Source organism: Rhopalosiphum padi, chromosome 3 (assembly GCF_020882245.1).
Source record: "Rhopalosiphum padi isolate XX-2018 chromosome 3, ASM2088224v1, whole genome shotgun sequence".
Taxonomy (NCBI): domain Eukaryota; kingdom Metazoa; phylum Arthropoda; class Insecta; order Hemiptera; family Aphididae; genus Rhopalosiphum; species Rhopalosiphum padi.
The window spans coordinates 80,807,225-80,830,533 of NC_083599.1; the positions used below are offsets into that span (position 1 = coordinate 80,807,225).

Here is a 23,309-nt window from a genome sequence, read left to right on the forward strand (position 1 = left end):
TAGTCCCCTAGCTTTGGTCCCCTAACTTCACACACGTAAAAACCATAAAAACTAATCAGTGGCGTAATTACGGTGGGGGATTTGGGTGTCGTATCCCCCCCATGACCTTTTTTTTAAGACTGGTTTACTACATTTACCTATGTTTTTCTTTATCTAATAATATTATTATAAATAGCCTATAATTTATATTTCATAAAAATAATACAAAAAAAACACAAATCCTTTATGGTAGTTGTACATAATACCATTGATTATAATATTTATAATCAATGATAATACTTCGTAGTTCGTTATAAACGCAGCCACGCATGTGTAAAACTGTTGCAAAACATTTTGTGTATGTTTTGACTTTTTGAGTATTGAGTTTGTTTATGCATTGTGTAGTGGTACAAAAATAAACCACCGAGCGGTAAAATATTATTTTATCGTGGATCGACGACGCTCGATGATTATCACGTTATTTTATCTAGATTAAAGACTATCGTTCTATTGAACTAAAAATAACTCATCGAATTGTACATTTAATCGGAATTTTCGTAATGACTTTCGTAGTTTCGTCGTCATTTGGTAATCGGACAATCGGTAATCGGTTAAAATTTACAGTTACAATCAGCAATCGGCATTCAACTTTTATAATTCATATACTGATATTAGTCTATTACATTCATTATTCGTGTGGTTGTGGTTTTGCTAGTTAATTTTAATTTTTTTATTATTTACTCGCCTCTCAGTTATTTTTAAAATTATCAAAATGGAAGGGAAAAGAAAGAAAGATGAAAATACGAAAAATTCACTATTTAATTATTTTAAAAAACAAAATCGTGATGATGTAAGTACTTAGATCAATTTATAAAATGTTTTTTTTTTTATTAAAATTTTTATTTATTTTGTAAATTGTAAAGGCTCATCTAAATCAAAATGTGATAAATGACCCAGGTCCCAGAGATGGCACTACGGCAAAAACACCAGAAACACAGATTAATGTATTGTCAGGAGAACAGCCTTCATGTTCAACATCAAAAGAAGTAATAATAAATAATATCTAGAACTTAGTATAACTTAGTAGTTGAGATGTTTTAAATATTTTGTTTTAAACTAGTGCTTATAACAAGATAATCATGTATTATTATTATTACAATCTATTTAAATTAATCAAACATGGTTTGTTTAAAAAAAAGCATACAAAAACTAAAAAAATCAATAATTAATTGCCTTAGTAGCTTACTTCCATTTATAAAATGGAATATTGAATATTAAATAATTGATTATATTATACTTTTACTTATTATAAGGCTTAAATAATAAATGTTAATATATTTTAGAACCTGTACTTTAAATTTTGATTTTTGTTATTTTTTCTCAGGTTGAAATTATTGATAATGGATTGGAAACTAATTGTAGATCAAATGATATAGGGCTTTTTGTTAATCGTACACTTACTGACGCTGATAAAAAAAATTGTAAGTCAAATAGTAATAGCACTGTAATAAACTATTTTGCATATCAAATCTATTATCTTATTTATTTCAGTAGCAATTAACAAAATAATATATCATCATTTTTTTATGCTTATGCAGTCCTATATCTTTATTAAATATTATACTTACTACTATCATTTGATTATTTGCTTTATGCTAAATGCTTAATATATTATAGGTGCTTAGAAATTTATGGATACCAAATGTAAATTATGAGTTTCCATTGTTAGAAAAATATAAAATAAGAGGTTTGAAATATCAACATAAATGGTTTGCAGAATTCAATTGGCTTGCTTACTCGGAGATAAAACAAGGAGTTTCTTGCAAGTACTGTTTGCTTTTTGCTAAATATGGTGAAGTTGGTAGCCAGCCTCTGGGGCAACTTGTTTCAAATGCTTTTACTAATTGGAAAAAAGCAAAAGAGGTTTTTAATAGATATTAGATATCATAATGTTGCTTTTTTTATTAGACTCTTAGAGATTAGGACTACAAATAATTTATTTTTTTAAATTAAATTAATGTTATTAAAAAAATTAAAAAATTAATTATTTGTTATCCTACTTGTCAAGTCTAACAAAAAAAAAAAAAAATTATTATATTTTCTGTATTTAATAGTAAAATTATACATTCTTTTTAATTTTAGAATTTTCGAAATCATTCCCAATTAAAGTATCATTTATCATCTAAACTAGATGCTGACCATTTTTTGTCTATACTTGACCATAAATAAGTTTCCATAGTCGATAAAATAGAAACAAATAGGACGGAACAAATTAAATTAAATAGAAGTCGTTTAATTCCAATAATTGAATGTGTAGTGTTATGTGGACGACAAGAAATAGCCCTCCGAGGACATCCAGATTCTGGAAAAATCAATGGTAACTATTGAGACTTGTTACTATGTATTACCTATTATGATAATGTTAAGTGGTTGAGTTATTTATATTTTTCATTATTAATGAATATTAATTTTTATTAATTTTACATGATTTTTATTATTGTAGAATTTGAAAACCAAGGTAACTTCCGGGCAATATTAAAATATAGATCCCATGGTGATACTTTCTTAAATAATATTCTTCAAGAAGGAAGTGGTTATAAATACATTTCACCAAAGATACAAAATGAAATTGTTTGTATCTGTGATCAATTGATTTTAAAAGAAATAGTTGGGAAAGTAAATGCAGCTGAAGGGTTTGCAGTTTTAGCTGACGAAACAACAGATATTGCTACAAAAGAGCAGTTAACATTATGCGTTCGTTTTATAGATGGCAACAATAAAGTAAATGAAAGTTTTCTTAAATTTGTTATTATCCACAGTTTAACGGGTACTCACTTAGCATCTGCTATAATAAATGGTAATGATAAATGATTTATCAAAACAATTAGTTTAAATAATTTATTGATAATAACATACCTACTAGTTTTATGTACTTTCTGCACTCAGGTTTAAAAAGTTGTGGTATTAATTGTGAACATTTAATTGGCCAAGGGTATGATGGTGCCTCTAATATGAGTGGAAAATACAAGGGAGTCCAAGCAATAGTTAGAGCAGAATATCCTAAAGCCATTTATGTTCATTGCGCTGCTCACACTTTAAATTTAGCAGTTTCAAATGCATCAAATATTCAACCAATTAGAAATTGCCTTGGTATTATTGAGAAACTTTACGACTTTTTCAATTCTCCAAAACGCAACAATATGCTTTTAAATTGTATTGAAAATGTAAATGAAACACCAAATGCAAAATCATTAAAGAGACTATGTGCTACACGTTGGATTCAAAGATATGATGCGGTTAGTGATTTTGTGGAGCTATTTCCATATGTTATCGATGCTTTATTCAATATTTCAAATTGACATGACTCTTCAGCAACAGATGCCTCATTACTATCTAAATCAATTGACTCGGAATTTATTATATCACTTCAAGTTGTAAAAGTAAATCAATAATTATAATATTATGGTGATAATTACACGTACAAAATAATTATATTCATATTTGTATATTTAATCAATGCTATAGTTGTTGTTTTCTTATGGCTTACCTTTGTGTAAGCAATTACAAAAAATAAAAATTGATTTGAAAGAAGCTGTCGAACTTTCTAATGATACAGTTAAACATTTAGAATCTATTAGAGCTAATGCAGAAAAAGAGTTCCACAAACTATTTGTACAGGCAGAAGTCAGTATTATTTTCAACAACTAATAAATAATTTTATGAATGTATATTTACAAGTTAATTTATTTAGACTATGGCTTTGTAAATTGATCTTGTGTTGGATGTAAAAAGAATCACCAAAAGACAAAAAAATAGAGGAAACCCATGTACAGATAATGCAAGAAATTTAGATATTGAAGAATACTATCGAATTACAATTTTTATTCCTTATCTAGAATTTTTTATAAACGAGTTGACCGAACGATTCTTATCTCATAAATCTATTTTTAATGGTATTTAATTATTGTAAATCTTGAATTTCTTTGCATGTTAATTTGAACATTTGCAACTTCTAAATTAATTAAATAATTGTTTTAACTATTTTACAGGATTTGAATGCTTATTTTCTAAACATGAGCTTACTACTAAAGAAGAAAATGAATTTACTGAATTAATTAAATTTGATTCTCCTATGGTCTCCAATAATTCTTCGGTTTTGGTTGAATTAAAACTGTGGCAATCTAAGATACAACGATGTGAAAAATACCAAATATCGGACTTGAAGCACTGGATATTTGTAACAAAGACATATATCCCAATATTTATGTTCTCCTAAAAGTGCTATGCACTTTACCGGTATCAACATCTTCACCTGAACGTATGTTTTCTACTCTGAAAATAGTGAAAACATATTTAAGAAACACAATGTCTGAGGTTTGAAATTAATTAATTTAATGTATTCAATACCTATTTATATGATAGAGATTAAATTTAAGTATAATATCTAATTCTTTACTTTTTATTCTGTAGAATCGATTAAATGGCCTCGCTATGTTGGCCATTCATAAAAATATAACAATTGACCCGGAAGAAGTGATTAACGAATTAGCATTAAAGCCACGTAGAGTGGATCTCTTATTGTGAAGTATAAACTGCATTAAACTGTTATGAAGATATCAATAAAGTATAATACCTATTCAGTATTTGTAAATGTGAATATTTTGTAATCATTTATTCCATGTCTCATCGTATATTGCACTGAAAGGTGCTTATTATAAATACTTTTTATTTTTTATTTTTTTTAGGAGGGTGGGGGTATAAGTAAAATTTTAAAAAATTTCATCCCCCCCCCCACAAACATGACCAAATTACGCCACTGAAACTAATGCATGGTTAGCTTTCAATTCAGAAAAATCTATTTCCCCGCCAAAATCTTCCAATCCACAATAAGTGAGAGTCTGAAAGTTTACATTAAGACTTTCTCTCAAAAACATTTCATCGTAAACTAACATACCATGTTTTTGTTCAGATCTAAGTATACTAATTTTTTTTTTTAATATTGGGAAAAATTTCTTGCCAAAACCACATTGAATGTTTTTCATTGATAAATATTTTCTAATAGTTCTTGGACACGGTAGAGGTAATACTTCTTGTTCTCTTAAAAATCGGTAAGTGGAAGATCTGTCAATGTCAAAAAAAAAAAAAAAAATATGTTAGTCATAAACTAATATTATGTTAAAGGGTAAATTATTCACCTAATTTTCAATAAGATGCATAAGAGTATCCAATTCTCAGAATACCTCCTATTTTTAGTATTTAGGACTTTACTGGCATTAATAATTTCTTGAATAATTGTTTTCTGTGATGTATTCAAATTGTTACGTTCAAATAAATCAGCTATAGATTCATTTGTCAATTTTTTTGAACTACATTGTACTTCATTCAATGTTACATTCAATTGTTCTACTCTTATTTTAAACCTTTAATAAAAAAATATGGTGAATGCATAGTTATTGTAAATATTATTTTCTTCCACACTTTTTCACCTTTTATTGGATCGGTTAACTATTTTTTTTTCTTAAAATTTGTTTTAATATACTCCGTCTAGTAGGAGTCAGAGTAGAGCCAACATATGTTTTATTTCTAATAGATAACAATTTTTCTATATACCCTGAAAATAAGGAAATAATAAATTACATCGTTGACATCTTTTTTTAGGATCCATGTCAATAGATAGTGGTCAATTGATAGCGTGACAATAGATAGTGGAAAATAGATCGCGCGACAATTGATAGTATACGACAATTGGTAGTGTACGACAATTGATATTGTCATGACTTTTAATGTTTTTTTAATTCTGATTTTCCAAAAATAAACTGTTATAAAATAATTAAAATAATAATAATAGGTTCTCACAAATAATTTATCACAATAATTAAAATAATAATATTAATAATAGGTTTTTAGAAATAAACTCTTTAACAAAGTGGTCAATAATTCAAAAAATGGTAACAACTAACAATACCTAATTAAAAAATTCGAATTAAATTTTGATTCTTCACAAATAAACTAACAACAAAGTTGTAAAATAATTAAAATAATAATAATAAGTTCTCACAAATAATTTATCACAATAATTAAAATAATAATATTAATAATAGGTTTTTAGAAATAAACTCTTTAACAAAGTGGTCAATAATTCCAAAAATGGTAACAACTAACAATACCTAATAAAAAAATTCGAATTAAATTTTGATTCTTTACAAATAAACTAACAACAAAGTTGTAAAATAATTAAAATAATAATAATAAGTTCTCACAAATAATTTATCACAATAATTAAAATAATAATATTAATAATAGGTTTTTAGAAATAAACTCTTTAACAAAGTGGTCAATAATTCAAAAAATAGTACCAATACCTAATAAAAAAATCAAACTTGCAATTGAAAATTATGCGCAACCCCTCGTAAATAATCATCTATACTTCTATTATTATAATCACTACATATATTTTTAAGTTTTTTTGCTCGATCATTGTATTTTTTTTTTGATGGTGGTTGATTTCCTGCAACTAATTGTTCAACTTTCAATCGATTGACACGTTCTTCTTTTTGTAGTGCAGTAATAAATTTCCATATAGATGGGTGAATTGATGAATTTAACATTGACGAAAAGCAGTTATGCCAGCCCTCCACTGAATTATTTGTTTGAGGCAAATCTGCTTCCACAAGAGAAAAACAGTTCCAAATTTGAATATTAAATTTTGGTTCTCTACGATGTCTGCGTTGTAATCATCCAATCCAATTACTTTCAAAATAGTCAATAAGTGGTGTTAAAAGCTCCTCGTTGGTAGAAAAATAATTAGTCTCAATTAGAGTTTCAAATGATTCAATAACGTCTTCTTGAGGTACGAATGCCAAAGCTGGTAACATGCGAACATGCAGAGCGAATTCTGAGTCCTCTTTATATTTTTTTGATAAACCAATTTCTTGGATGTGTCGCCATACACACTGAGATAAGTGAAAAAAACAACCATTTATAATTACATTAGGAAATTCACATTTTATTGCATTCATTGCTGCTTTTTCATAATCCATCATGACACTATTTGGGTTAACATTTGGATTAATCGATTTAACTGCTCGAAAAAATCGTTTGTAAGTTTCCTCTTTTTTGTCAGGCAGTAAAGCATAAACCGAAGGAATTACGTTTGAATAATGTATTCCATGAATCGTATATAATTGGGAAAATATAGATGGAGCACTAGAAAAAGTTCCATCACAAAACCAATGTTCACTATTTTCCATTAGTTCAAAATTTTTGTTTGTTGCAAATATTAAAATACGTTTAGAATCACTGGACCCACTATCGTACTGAAGAAAAAGTTCCCCATCAGTTGTTAATTTAAATTTTTCCGGAATATTAAAATTAAAGTCGACTGGATTTGACGGAGCTGATAGCTCAGTTTGACGAACACGTTGTATCGTTCTTTTTAATGAGGCAACACTAGGCAGTTGACCAGCTACCGACATTTCTACCTAATATAAAATTATTATAAATTATATTACATTTAATACTTTTGTTATCGATATTATCGATAAGAAATATAAAATAACAATCACTGTACGTCTATAGTAAAATGGGGTTTAGTAAGTTCACACACAAAATATAGTAGGTAATGACTTGCATATGTAAGTTCCTATAAAATAAAAATATACTGATACGTAAGTTCCTACACGAACAAAAATACACTAACGTGTATAATTCCCTATGTAGAACGCCTGTATTATTCGCTGTGGATACAACGCGATTATCATCTATTTTATACTTATCTCTATCTCTATTACCTACGTAATTTCTTATATGTACAGTGAAAATGGAGAAACTCTTAGTTTATAATAATTATAAATTATATAATAAAATACACGGCTAAAGACTAACACTAACTAATTTAAAAGTTAGAATATTCTGAATGAAGTTGACAACTTTTAATTAATTTACTACCTATGTAGTACGTATTAATAAAATAAATGGGTACCTGAGCTATTGTTCCAAGAACTGAGTGTGTCGATTCACATGTACTTCGGGCTTTTTCCTTCATTTCATTGACCTGTATTTTGGCTTCAATTTTAGAAATATCCGGAACGTGATTATGGTCTATGTACTTTATTATTTCATCATTAAATAGATGAACTCTTCCTCTACATTTTTGTTTATACTGTACACATCGCCAAATGCTTTTTTCTGGCTTATTGCATTCACGTTGGTACATGTATCCATCATCGACCAAAATGTTGGTGCCTCTTTCACTTTTAATATATTTTAAACTCATAATTAAGTAAATTAAAATTTAATAAAATTAATTAATTTAATATAACGAAAACGTTGTACACTATAAATTGTCGTACACTATCAATTGTCGTATACTATCAATTGTCGCGCGATCTATTGTCCACTATCTATTGTCGCGCTATCAATTGACCATTATCTATTGACGGTATACCCTTTTTTTAGAATTAGTAAGAACTGAACATTCGTTATGGCGCCATATTGAATCATCTAAATTAGGGTTTTTAATATGAATTCCTAAATAAAATAATATTTAATTTAATATTAGGTAGAAACATATTAATTATTAATTAAACAATTATAAATATATAGGTACCAGGAAAATTGATGACACTTGGGCCTCCTTCACAAATTTGTTTCTGTTCAAACAATTTAATAGTTTCATTAATTTTCATAAAATCTAATGGGTATGTCAATTGTGGTATTTTAGGATCTCTACATTTCTGATTAACATAATAGCTTATTTTTAAAATATTAGATTGAAAAACAATTTGTTTTTGAATGACCACTTTCATTTCACTACCACATTCAAATTTATTTGGTTTATATAATGACACTATACATTCATCACGGTATAACACCCAACCAACTGGTATTAATAATTCCTCAAAACTGGTAAATGTTTCCTAAATAAATATTAAATAACAATAATTAATGAGTTCTTATGAGTATTATAAGGGATACAGTAAGTCTATATAGACTACTTTTAGGTGAAATAATTAAGTCAATCACAAACTTGTACTGAGAGCTGTTAACTAAGACATATTCGTTTAGACACAGGTTCACCAAACAACTGTTTTCTAAATGGCTCAGAAGTTAATATACTTTGTCCAGTTGGGTCTGGTAAATCATTAGTTATAGTATTATAGTTGTCAGTGATATCATTTGGTGTATTAAATATTGATGGAATAGCACCCTTTCTTAACCCAACCAAATGTCTTTTAACCTATATGTAGTTAATAATTATGTTACAGAACACTACAATTTAAACATATTAAAAGATTATCTAAGTCGCTTGATTTTACTTTTTCTAATCCATTAGGTCCATTATAATTAGTTATCAAATATTCATTAGAAAAGTGTTCAGCATAGACATAAACCACTTTACGATTTGAATTGCCATTTACTTTCCGAACAATTTCGTTCCAAGAATAAAAATCTAAGTCGCGAACTTTAAGAGGACGCCACACCATATCTATAACGTATAGAACGCTCAAAAGATGGCGTTGAATTCCATATCGCCGCCGTCGCGGTAGGCCGTAACCACGCTCATCGTGTACGCGACGGGGTCCGCGTGTTGTAATCGCGGGAGAGGTACATTATTATTTCACGGACGGTCATTCAGAACGTTTCGCATCATTACAGGCCGTTACGTAAATTGTTCACACATTTTTGAATGTAGTACACAACGAGCTACGCGCTCGCTCCTAATTCACAAGTCTTAATCCATTTGTTAATTTAAGCTCCTAAACATAGGTAAACATCAAAAATACATATGCATATGCACACTTTATTTTTTTTAACATTAATTTTAAGTTCCATTATCGACGCATTATTACTTAATTTATCAACACTAATAGTGTCTCTACCGACTACCTTATATCTGATAACAGTGATAACACCAATAAATTGCATTCGCTTCGTACGAATAAAAAAAATATGACCGTCTTTAATAATTGTATACTATTAAAAACAAATTTGGTTTTATTAAAAAAAAAAAGAATGTATGGTAATAAATAATAATCATCATATTATGACATTATGTGTAAATTGCTACTTTTTTTTTTTTTTGCTGCGCTTCTTGAATGTACTCTGGTTCTCTAATGTCTGAAAGTTCGAAACGTTTACCATATAGTGGATCAACTATTTCAGGTAATAGGCATTCCAGATAAAATCTGAAGTATAATAAAATTAGGTATTAGATAGATTTTATGTAGGTAGCGATAGCCCAGGTTTGCAGTACGAACTCATAGGTAATGGTAGAGCTTGCGGAAGTAGTTGGACAATAAATACATACATGGATTTAAAATTTTTAAACAGCAGTCTTAGAAATATTAGGCATATGTTAAAGTCAATTGAACTAATTGCGCTTAAAGATATCTCTGTAACTGTGTATCAATTAAAAAAACACGCGAATATATTGGAAAACGAGATCAATTTAATTGTACAAATGGGTAGACATAACAAAAAAGTTAAGCGATCTTTTGAGTTTGGGGGTACGGTGTTCAAATGGATGTATGGAATCAGCGTCGGGTTACCCTACAGGCAAAACAATCAGGTGATTGGAGCGGCAAATTTGTTAGGGCGGCAAATTTGCCGCACTTAAGAAAAAAATGTATTTATAAAATTATATTGTAACTTCTTATGAGTTATGAGTATTAGCAACTAGGTTATTAACTCAGCAAAATACTGAAATGGTTTCGGTGAATGCGATCAACTAGAATTGTTATTATTAGCGAATCCATGTTTTTCCCGGAAACGGTTTATATTAAATATATGATTATACATATTATACATTATGGCGATAGCCGATACGACGTTGTTTTTGTCAATTACATTTTATTTTCGTGATTCTATTACTTACAATTACAAAGAATGTGTTATACATATTCTTTAAGAGGACGCCACACCCGTCTTTTTGCATCAAAAATAATGCATTCGTATTTCAAATGCTACGAAGTAAATAATGGTCGTAGACCCATAAGTAATACACTGTTTAAAAGGTGACAGTTTTTACTATGTTTTGTTGGAATCAGATATTTAAAATATAATTTATTTTCTAAAATACAAGCAAATTCGTTTTTATAAAACGATATTTTGTTATGCTGTTACGCTCGCTTGTTAATGCAAATTCCAGAAATCGGTTTCCAACAAAACATAGAAAAAATTATAGCCTTTCTAACAGTATATTTTTTATGAGTCTACGATCATTGCAGTGAATTCTAGCGGCGGCGGCGCTGCCCCACTCTATGACACAACCAGACCAGTCCGTTCTGTGTAGTGTGTACTAATAAAAATAGCACTGCCGCCTGCCGGAATATAAATTAGCGATAACGTCGTCTACTCGTCTCTACGATCCCGTATTGGGTCGAGCAATAATAATAATAATAATAATATAATATACCTAATTATTTATTATTATAATTTGGTTTTGGACTCCTGTGTCTGAGTATCTGTGGTAACTCTATGTCTATACGCCCGGTGGTTTGCGTTGAATTATGAAAATACGTATACATAATACATACTACATCTACAATAATACAATTAAATTTTCGTTGTATGGGTTATAAAAATTATACAGTATACACATAGAGATCTATGGTATCACCATCAGTTATATCTGTCTTATATACGACAAATTCTAAGAATCGTCTACTACTAATATAATATATAAATTATAATATTTTGAATCAAAATAGTTTTGTTAGACTGCGGGCGCTGCGCCGGGGGGAACACTTAAGGGGATTCCACACTAACACTTTTTAGAGTAAAATAGACCTATACGCGTTCCAACGTACTAACTTGAGTTTTACTCCGATAATAATTTTGAAAACATATTTGAATTTATTATGAAGTATATTTTGAATCCTTCGAATCAGAATAGTAAAAAAAAAAATTTAAAACTATTTATCTCCATTATAATTTTTAAGAATACAAGTTTTTTTTCTAAATTTCAAGTGAGGTTTTTTCTTTTTAAGAATAATAAATTAAAAATGTGGCTCGAAGGATTCAAAGTTGATTGAACAACAAAACAAAATTTGTTTTCAAAATTATTATCGGAGTAAAACTCAAGTCGGTATGTTGGAATTCGTTTAGGTCTATGATTTACAACATTTCGCGACGAAATAAATTTGTTCTTAGGCATAATGTGACATGTGCATGCGAGTGCGAGTGCGCAACGCTTATCTAGCTCGCCGTCGGTCGCACTATCGGAAATCTAAATATAATATAACCCGAATATTACCGATAATGATCGAAGATAATTATTGTCGCCGTCGCGCGTCGCTGACTATAATATTATAATAATATATAATATTATATTACATGGCACACGCGCATTCACGCTCAAACCGTCACGGCGATTATCAGATATTCAGATCTTTATTCTTTAGTGCACATATAATAGTAGCATAATATACTATTATAGTTTTAAAGTTGTAGTTGCACTTAGTTTTTGTAAGTCTAGAAATTTTCCAATTTTTGAAAAATGGGAAAATTTAAAAATAAGTGTTTGTCAAAACGAAAAAAAATGAAAGGCAATGGATTTAATTTCATAAAAAAAATAGTGGAGATATCAAACGACGGCTTAGTTGATTTGTAAGTTAATTTGTATTGAATTATTTATTTTAAGTTATGAGTGAAGCAAGTTATGTGTATCATTGTATACGAAAAACGATTCTGAACGAAGACGATTTGTCAGTCTAGGATATTTTATTTATTTATTTTATATCTAAAACCGTTTGATAGTAAATCACAATTTCACTAGTGAATTTTTAATTTAGACGATCGTAAAAATGTTTAAATTGACTTATGCCCGATTTTTTTATAATTATTATAATCAAAACTTATGGACAACCTTGTATTAAATTTTCAATTCTTAGCTATGAATCCAAGAAAATTTATACATTTTGAACTACAGAATAATTTGCAAATATTCGCGATTTTGACGAATTTTCTCAATATTTGAACTTCAAACGCTTATAAAAAAATTGTGATAAGTACAACTTATGAGAAACCTTGTATTTAATTTTCAAAAAGGTTTGGCCAAAAATATTGAGAATTTTTCCCTTTTGACCCCCCGAAGGTTTTAGCCTCAAACGATTTTTGATATTTATTTTTATTCAAAAAGTATTAGCTGTAAAAATGTGATACTTCCACCAGCTGTTTAAAGTGACATTTTAATCACAGGATTTTTTTTTCAAAATATTTTGTTAATTGTTCAGCTTTATATGTCGGTTATTTTGTAGTTGAAAATTCATAATTTTTTTTGTATTCATATGAAAATGTAATACAAGGTTGTCCATAAGTTAATTTCGTCCTCCGACACAAAAACACACATCATTGTAAAATCAATATATTCATCACTCCGTTCAGAATCTAAAAACAAATTTTGAAATTAGGTTAAAATTAACCTAGTAGCAGATCGTAAAGTGTTTGATTTTTTTTAAAAAAATACAAAAACAGATAACATTTATCTAAATCAAACGCCAATTTATTCATAAATTTCAAGAATATATTTTAGATTATTCATAAGCTTTATATATTTTTATCGTTATAACTAGAATCTCAAATTCAGCTTCGAATAATTCCATCCCAACTGCTGTAAAAGAAAACATCCATGGAAAATATTCAAATACGTTTACTCCAGACGATATGACATTGGCTGTACCGTTGAACAATGTACATGATGTTTCAAATTTAACTGTTGATGGAAATAATATATTCGGCACTTCTTCACCCAAAGAAAAAAGATTAATAGATTCTTCATCTTTTCTTAACTCAGATGCACATTTATCGCCAATTTATGAAAAAAGTAGTACATCATCACTCCAAAATAATAGTATGGAAATATAAATTTGTGGAAGAAGAGTAGTAAATATATCACACTTATTTCAAGAAATCAAAAGTATTGATAACCACAAACCACTTGACTGTGGATTTAAAAATATGATATTAATTGGTGAAAGAAAGCTTGGCCTAAAATCATTTTTTAGCTTCAAATGTTGTATGTGTAATATTAAAAAAACTATATCGTCCGAAAATGAAGATCTTATGGCTATAAATACTTCGGCAGTAATAGGTACATTGAATATTGGATGTGGTTTCAGTCAATTACATTGTACATTTTATAACAAAATATAAATAATAAATATATCTATATATTATAATCTCATGATTGAAAAAGTAGAGTGTAGGAATTACATAGTTAAAAACGTCTAATATAATATATATTTCATAACTACGTATTTTAAAAAGTTGGTAATACGTTTATAAATATAAATCAAGCTGTATTATATTAAATTTGTTGTGTGCTACATATTGGTACACATATTAAAGTAAAGAGGAGCATTAGTCAATAAGTAGGCTGTGAGCGTAAATTAAACCTTTGGCAAATTTTTGTATTTTATATTATTATTTTTTCACATTCATTTCATTTTATTATAATAAATTACTTTTGAGAGTTTATATAGTATTATAATTTATAATAAATAATACATAAATATTAATTATTGATAATTAATATGACCAATACGTAGGTAATAGCGGAATAAGTAATAACGACCGGTAATAGACCGGCACATTCAGTTTTAAATAGTCATTAGAGCGCTGGACAATAAAAATAATATTAGACGCGACACGCTGCACGTCGGGTATACGGCGGTGGAACGATAGATGGGCCGCGGTACAGGGAAGTCACTTACACCATTGATTTTAGAATATACCTACAGATAAGCGATGATATAGGAATATTTGGCGACTGCAATTTTGTTGACGACAGAGGTCGTTGTAGTATTTACCGTAACCTTTTAATTATTTTTTCTATTTTTATTGATACCTAAAATATATTGCAATGTGCGCCTTGGTGGCATTTAATCTTATCTACGTCTTGTACAACCGGTTATTACTTTGTTTCCTTTGAAACACAGTCACATACTCACATATGACGTATATATGTTATTATTATTTTATTTTTAAAAGGAAGGTTATTAACCTTAGTCTTTATTAATAAATAAAGACTAAACTGTTTATTGTTTATACATAATAATTCATTTTTAATTTTTAAATAGTATGTAACCATCGTAAATAATTGATTTATAAATTTATAATCAATTTAACAAATAATTATTAAAATCAAGAAATCACAATATTAAAGTTCAGTAAAATAATTATACGTCAATTAACATAGAGGTACACGTACATTTATAACTATATATGACTCAGAATTTTTAATTTTGCTAATTTAATTTGATGAGATGTAGTTGAATATATTTTTGTAGTCCTAAAAATTTTACATATTAATAATTTTTCTAAAATAAAAACGTAATGATCCGCGCACTTATTATTCTTTTCATCAATCCAGTTTGATATTAATTCATCCTTTTTTAAAACCGTTAATATGTTCGATCTTAATTTTTTCTTGTGTTGAAATTTCTTGAATGTTGTTTCAAACATAGACAAAGTACGATCTATTATATGATTTAATTGATTTGACGGCGCCATGAGTCCTGTATATTTTTCGATATCAGAATAATTTTTATGAATTAAGAGTATTTGATTCTTGTCATTCAAATTTTTTTCTATTATTAGATTTATCTTACATTCGATGCAATTAAATTTTTTAAGACATTTATAAGCTAGGTACCCTGAAAAATATGTCACAGAACAATCTTCTAATGTAATAGTTTTATTTACTTTTTCCTTGTTACATTTTTCTGATGTTATTTTTATGGGCGAGGAAGACGAAGACGAGGATGCTGTGTCCGAACACGATTCTGACTCTTCATGAATGGATTTGTCAAGTGTAATAACATCTTGTACTACGGCAGGATCGTCTATGTTTTGAGAACTTTCACAAATAGTACCTTTTGAAGTTATTAAGGAAAACACACATGTACTTCTAAATGAAGTTCTGATTGTTCTCGCCGTAGGATTTTTATTATACCCGCCTTTTTGTCGGAAAATTGAAAAAAGGTTTTCTAGTGTATCCTGATTTAATCTATTTGTAAATAGGAACTGTATATTATTGTTTTTCGATTCATCATCAAAAAAACTCAAAACTCCGTTGATAGTTTGAGTGAATCCGCTAAAGCATGGTGGGCGAGTTACTTTGCCTTTAATATTAATTTTGAAAAGATCATTGAAATAATTTGTTGCATTTACTAGGAATGGTTTAACTATGCCTGAATTGGTCAATGCACAATTATATGGATTGTTACTGAATAAGTTTCTGCTGTTTAGACAGTCAAATAGATGATTCATAAAATCTATAAAATCTGCTGTATCAGATGCAGTTTTACTTTTTAATTCTGCTACAGATATACATGTTCGCAAAGCAGATGCCATTGAGTTGCTAAAAATTTGAGTAGCCAATTTCACACTCATTTTTTGAAATGAGTTTGGGTGTATATGAGCCTCAGTTATTTTAAGTAGAGCGTTACTTTTTTTATTTTTTTTGTCTATATTATAAGTTGCTATGATATCGTTAAAAGATATTATTTTTTCATTTTTTTTAAAAGTGTTTCCTATCAAATTATTTCTTACGCTTTTAAGGAGATGGGGCGTATCAAATAAAGAAATAATTTTATTTTCATTTACATAAAAATAAGGCTTATTTTCCGTGACATTTAACGACTTCAGGGCACTTTGGTTATTCGAACCTTGATCACAAATTAAAACTTTAGGTGAAATACCAATATCAAAAAGTTCTTGCAATACATCTATAATTAAGTTTTTGAGAACTGTATGTTTAACAGCAGAATGAGCAAGGAAATAAGAAACAGGAATTTTCCAAGGTGAATATATACCTCTTGCCATGAAGACTAAACAGCTATTTGCAGTATTACTTGTCCTTCCGTATCTACCCAAATCTTCGTAACCTTCTATAAAGTCGAAATCTTTTGAATATTCTAAAAATTCCTTTATTGATATTTCATCGAAAGAAATACTACAAGCTTTTTCTTTGTACTCCTTATACTCAAATTTTTTTTTTAAATGACCGATAAACATTTTATTGAAACCTGGTAAAAATTTAGATTGACCAATCCAACCTCGGACTGTCGACGGACCTGGTAAGTTAAGGTTCTGTAATCTTAAAAAATTATATGTTGCCGGAGATTTATAAAACATTGTTAATGCTAAATTTTTTCTTCAGTGGTCCATTGGCGACGTTTATTTCTAAACTGCATAGTAACAATAGCTCTTGAATTATTGGACGGAGAATTATGTGTGGAAATTAAATTATTTAATTGGTTACGGTTTTTTAAATTATTTATTCTATTTTTTAATTTGGAAATGTGTTTTATTTTATTTTGCATTTGATGTTGTGCAAATATTTTTTGTTTTAATTTTTTTTTCCTGGGAGTATCAATGTCAATATTATAATTTTGTTTTCGTTTTGGTGTAATAGGACTAGGCATATCAATTATATCGGATATATCGGTTGTAATATCTTTTGAAGGACTAGGAAATTTTAGCTCAACACACTCTGTATTTCTGATTTTTGTATAATCTTTTGATTTTTCAAATCTAATGGGAGTTGTAGGCGAAAAATCGGAAACAACCAGTCCAGCACTCAAACTACTTCCTACAATAATGTTAAATAATTTACGAAAATTAATAATTTTTTTTTAAATGTCTATAATTAACGTTATTAAGAAAAAAATATTGAAAACGAAAACAAAAAAACAACTGTAAATAGTACTCACCACTCGATGTCGGTTGGTCAATAATTTCATTATATTTGTAAGGAATAGCTGATTTTATTAATTTTTTTGTAACCAGATTCATAAATGAATCAGGTGAAAAATGCTCCTGGCATAAATACCGATTATAACACTTTTCTTTATCAATCGAAAGTAATTTTATGTTTCCTAAATTCAAAATTAATAATTATATTATATTAAAATATATTCATAAAACTTGTATGAATAATATTATACGTGTATTGTATACCTGAATTAATTTTCCACGTTTCTAATCTATTATCTTTTGGAAAACGATAAAATTTTAAATTCGGAAATTTACTGGATGATTTACCACAGTTAAAATATTGACACGTACTGCCAGGCATTTTAAAAACTTAAAATTAAAATTCAATTGAATATTATAAGAATTTTATTTTTTAATGTCAATAATTACAACAGAAAAAACTCAAAAAACAGTAATTCAACTCAACTTTAGAACGTATATACCGTAACAGGTCACATGCGAATAATTTTGTTTTAGCACGACGATTACGATAATACGTATAATAATATAATTTTATGATCGCCCGTCTCGTCTTCCCGAGCTGCCTGGACGATACAATAATAACGATACAACGATAATATTATAATAATATATAGATAATCGGGCTCATCATTCATGCGATAACATTGCACGACTTAACTACTTGAGTTTATAATAGGGCCTGGAGTTCATGCGATAACATTGCACGACTTAAGCCGGGATCCCACGGCGCGTGGCGAGGCGCGGGTTTGTCTATATACCGCGCCAAATTCAGGCGAGCCTGTCTAGGCGCAATCCATACGATCCCACGGCGCGGGAGATGTCGCGTGGCGTGGCGTGGCATGGCGCGGGAAAGGAATTTTCGATCTCATTTTTTTTTTTGGCTTAAACAACCATTTTACGTCTGTAGCTCACGAAGTGTAGACGTCTATTTATTGTGTGTTTTTAATAATAATTTAATTTAACTTTTTAAATTAATACTTTAACATGGAAACGAAACAATCAAAACTTGCAATTTGTGCTGCAGCATATTATGTTATGGCAAGTGGTGAAATTTTAATAAATAATAACAAAAAAGATAAGGTGACAAGAAAGAGAAGACGATATTGGGTGAATGAATATTATAAAAGTCGAAATAAGTAAGTACCTATATAATCTTAATAATAATCTCAATTTCAATATTATATAATATCAGTAGGTATTTATTTTTTAATTTTATAAATTATTATTTTAATTTTCAGGTACAATGCGACAAATATGCTTTATGATTTGACTTTAAACTCTACAAAAAAATTCGAAAATTTTTGCCGAATGTCACCTGAAGATTTCGAATATTTGTTAAATAAAATTGGACCATCAATAACAAAAACTGACACCAATATGAGAAAATCTATCCCTATCCAAGAAAAATTAGCAGTTACATTAAGATATTTAGCTTCTGGAGACAGTTTTATTAGTTTATCTTATATGTTTAAATTCTCTCCACAATCAGTGTCAAGATGTGTTCAAGAAGTATGCAGTGCATTAATACAAGAATTAAAAGATGAAATTAAGGTAATTAATAACTATTATTATTTAAAAAATACATTGATACAAACAATAAGTATTATGAAAACAGCAAACTTATAAATGACATATTTCGTAAATAAAATAATTTCCTTCTAATTAGATAATAAAAAAAAATATTTCCAACTTTAGTTATATATTATAATGTACTAGGTATACACAATAAAAAACAAAATATATAAAGTAAAAAAATTAATTAATTCTTTCTTGTAAATAAAAAAATTAACACATAATATTTAACTTGAGATATAATAAATAAAAATAAATAAATAATAAAACATGAAAATAAATATTTTTTCCTCTATACTAACCAATAAAATCAAATTTAAATACTGGTAAAAAAAAAATAACACAATAATTAACAAGATATTCTAAAAAAATATAGGTAGTAACATACTTATACTCTTTATGTATTTTAAATGTCAAATGTTTCATAAGTTCTGTCATTATGTTCAAATGACGGTCCAGGTACTGGGTTTTCTATGTTGGTGGGAAACTGCGAATAACTTGAGGAAGATGACTGAGATTGTGGTGACGGTGCCGTGTATTCTGTTAGAGAGCTTGGTGATGGATTATATAATCCTGTAAATGGGTGAATTTGGTATGTATGTCCAATGTCACGATGTGTTTGAGGTAGATAATTGTGTTGTGCTCTATTGTATTTAAGATTAAATAAATAGTTATCTATTTCGTGCATAGCTATCTCGCGGGTTTTATCGTCAAAATTTCTTAATTTTTTTGCAAGCAGCTCAGCATAAAGCGAACATACGTCAGGACTTTGTTCCACCGAAGCTTTTTTTAAAATATTATATGCTTCATCCATTCGACTTTCAATTTCTATAAAGTGGTCATTCGCTTTGCGTTTTTTCTTCATGGTGGATGCTGCAGGCGATTTAAAAATTTTTTCGGTAGTTGATGTCGATGTAGTTTCTTTATCTTCTTCCTCGGTATCGTGTTGGTCTTCATCTATTCCAATAACATCAACAGTCGATTGATCTAATAATTCCTAAAAAACCAAAAGTAAAATTTCATTTTAAAAATAATTTTTGGAATTAAAACAATTTTTGAACATTAATGAATTATAATAAAACTTCTATTTAACGAATTATATTTCAGAACTATGATCTTGATTTTTAATAATGCGTAAATTTAAATTTAATGTTTCTATATAACAAATAAACTATTCGATAACAAACCCGTTATTGTAAACAAAGTCAGAAAATTTTACAAAAAAAGTACAATTTATAAAAATAATAAACATAAGAAACTCACTAATTATTTCTCAATAATAAATTAAATAGACAAGTATGATAAATGTTAAATGAGATAATAAGATTTATAATATAATATGAATTTAATGTTTATTTTTTAATAATTTATATTTTTTTTTTATATACAATTAATGTAATTATGTTTTATAATATGTTATTTTTACCTATGTCCTTTTTGCATTATATATAGGTAAAAAGTAAAATGTTCCAACAGTTTTCAAAAAAATTGGGAAAAACAAAAAAAAGTAACGGAAAAACGGGAATTTTTACGTAAAACCTATATTTTTACAAAATCTATTTATTTTTTTATGTTTTTGCAACTCATAAATTCTTTCATTGTAAAATGTAAATACTTGAAAATTTCCCCAAATGTTTATGTTAGTGTTATCTATATACAGTTAAATTTTCAAAATATTTTGACTCTTTTTGAGTTATTTTATTTTTTTGGTTTATAGACCACTGAAATTTTCGATTTTTATGAGAATTTTTTTTTAAAATAACGATAAAAATTTTTTGGCTGGCCAGAAAATCTTGAAAATTTAATACAAGGTTTCTTATAATTTGTTCTTAAAGTGATAAAAAAAAAATACGAAATCGTTAGTCACAATTTTTTTGTGCTTAAAGTTCGAATTTATATGAAATATGTCAAAATTGCGAAAATTTGCAAGTAATTTTGTGGTTGAAAATGTATTATACATTTTTTGTCAGTGGCGGATCTAAGATTTTTTTATGGTGGGTGCTACTTTGTTAATAATAAAAAATAATTTGGATACGATTTGGGGGGGAAAAAAATTAATACTTTAGTATTTAAACATAATTAAGCAATATAAAAATTTTAAACAATTTAACATATATTATTTTTTTTTTAATTGGCGAATTATTAGTAATTTTTAATAAAAATACGCGGAAGAGATACATTTACGCAAAATAAAACTAAATTAAATAAATAATATTTGTTACACAATACTATTCTATAGTTATTATTTATTATTTATTATATTTATTCTAAATCATTATTATTATTTTTAGTTGCCCCAAACAACAGACGAATGGCTGAAGGTTGCTCATGAGTTTAATGAAAGGTGGAATTTTCCTCACTGTTTGGGTGCAGTCGATGGAAAACATATTGTTATTCAATGTCCAATAAATAGTGGCACGGAATTTTACAATTATAAAGGAACATTTAGCATTGTCCTTATGGCATTAGTTGACGCAAACTATATGTTCACCTATGTCGATATTGGTTGCCAAGGTCGCTTAAATGACAGTGGGGTTTTTAAAAACACGTCTTTGTGGCATAAATTAGAGGCAAATGAAATAATGTTGCCATTAGATGAGCCACTCCCCTCAAAAACAGAATTAATGCCTTATGTATTCATAGGAGATGGTGCATTTTCATTGGGAAGAAATATGATGAAGCCATACTCAGGAGTTCACGAAAAAGGCAGTATGAAACGGATATTTAATTACCGATTATCAAGAGCTCGACGGATCGTCGAAAATGCGTTCGGAATTATATCGTCTGTTTTTCGTGTTTTCCGAAAACCTATTTTACTGAACGAACAGAAAGTTACCGATATAACAATGACGTGTGTATTATTACACAACTTTTTGAGGAAAAGCAAAACTTCTAAATCAAGTTATTCACCCCCGGGAACATTTGATTCAGAAAAAGAAAATTAATTTTGTCCGGGATCCTGGAGAAATGATCAAGATGATATGTCCTCTTTTGTACCACTAAGGATATTGCCTCGTAGATCAGGACTTGAGGCAATGAGGATAAGAGATTTGTTTGCAGAATATTTTGTTTCGAATGGTGCGGTCACTTGGCAGAATGATAAATAAATATAATAATAAAAAAAGAAAATGTCACTTTACATTATATTTGAATATTTCACTACTTTTTAATATTTTTTATTTAAACTAATATATTTATATAATTAAAATATATTATGTACATTATTATTACTTTTACAGTTTTAAGTTAAGTAATCAATAAATATTTGTCATTAATATATTATTTTTTAAGAACTTACTATTGGAATTGGTGTTAATTATATATTAATATGACTTTATTTACCTATACAATGATATTTTGAAATTAAATGTCTTCAATAAAAGTTAATCGAATATTTTTTTATTCTAATAATTGTGAAATAATCATTCGAATAAAATATTATCTAAATACAATGTAATTCGAATGATGCACAACTCTGCCTAATACAAGTATCAAAAAACAAAATATTATACTGATTTTGTGAGCTAATTTATGTTTTGTTAAAATTTCCATAATATAAGACGACAGTATATCTGAAGTTTCTCCTTTCAAATTTGTGAATTCTAACACTTTAATTTGTACCCCGGTTTTAGGATTGAAATACCGAATAAGAATGGGGACAATTTTTAAACTTTTGAATTTGATGAAATTTGATTTGAAATTTCAAAAGATTTGAAGTGTCAATCATAACTGTCGCAAAATTAACAGCTTTCAGTTCGTCTATTATTTGATCCATTGCAAAAGGAGCCAACACATTCAGAATAATTGATTCACACTTAGTACGTGCACAAGAAAACTTTTTTTCATGTAACTTTTTTATTAAAGTAGTAGTACATTCCATTGATCTAAAAGAATGTTTATGTACTATAGTGTGAAATGCAAACATTCCCTCTTCTGCTACAATTTTTAAACCTTCACTAGTTAAGCCAGCTGGTCCTTGTTTTATAAAATATGATGTTACCTTGTCACTTTTTGAA

General features: G+C 28.1%; 4 protein-coding genes across 4 annotated transcripts; 2 read left to right on the plus strand and 2 right to left on the minus strand.

Annotated features, from left to right (window-relative positions):
* Positions 1–4,787: 4,787 nt before the first annotated feature.
* Positions 4,788–9,464, minus strand: LOC132926107 (uncharacterized). Its single transcript, XM_060990447.1, is given in 10 exon segments — positions 4,788–5,100; positions 5,175–5,399; positions 5,466–5,492; positions 5,494–5,588; positions 5,591–5,637; positions 8,437–8,508; positions 8,588–8,897; positions 8,956–9,026; positions 9,097–9,217; positions 9,297–9,464. Coding segments are annotated over 10 exon segments (1,449 nt in total).
* On the minus strand, positions 6,459–8,254 carry LOC132923906 (uncharacterized; the record flags this gene model as incomplete). The annotated part of the gene is given in 2 exon segments (XM_060987901.1): positions 6,459–7,460; positions 7,961–8,254. Coding segments are annotated over 2 exon segments (1,296 nt in total), but the record flags the coding sequence as incomplete, so codon positions are not given.
* A 9,241-nt stretch (positions 9,465–18,705) lies between the features above and the next one.
* On the plus strand, positions 18,706–19,351 carry LOC132926108 (uncharacterized). The gene is made up of 3 exons (XM_060990448.1): positions 18,706–18,857; positions 18,960–19,272; positions 19,337–19,351. Exons 1-3 carry the CDS (start codon positions 18,706–18,708, stop codon positions 19,349–19,351), a joined length of 480 nt encoding a protein of 159 aa, XP_060846431.1.
* A 2,401-nt stretch (positions 19,352–21,752) lies between these two features.
* On the plus strand, positions 21,753–22,238 carry LOC132926109 (uncharacterized). Its single transcript, XM_060990449.1, has one exon. The coding sequence runs from the start codon at positions 21,753–21,755 to the stop codon at positions 22,236–22,238; it is 486 nt and encodes a 161-aa protein (XP_060846432.1).
* The last annotated feature ends 1,071 nt before the right edge of the window (positions 22,239–23,309 follow it).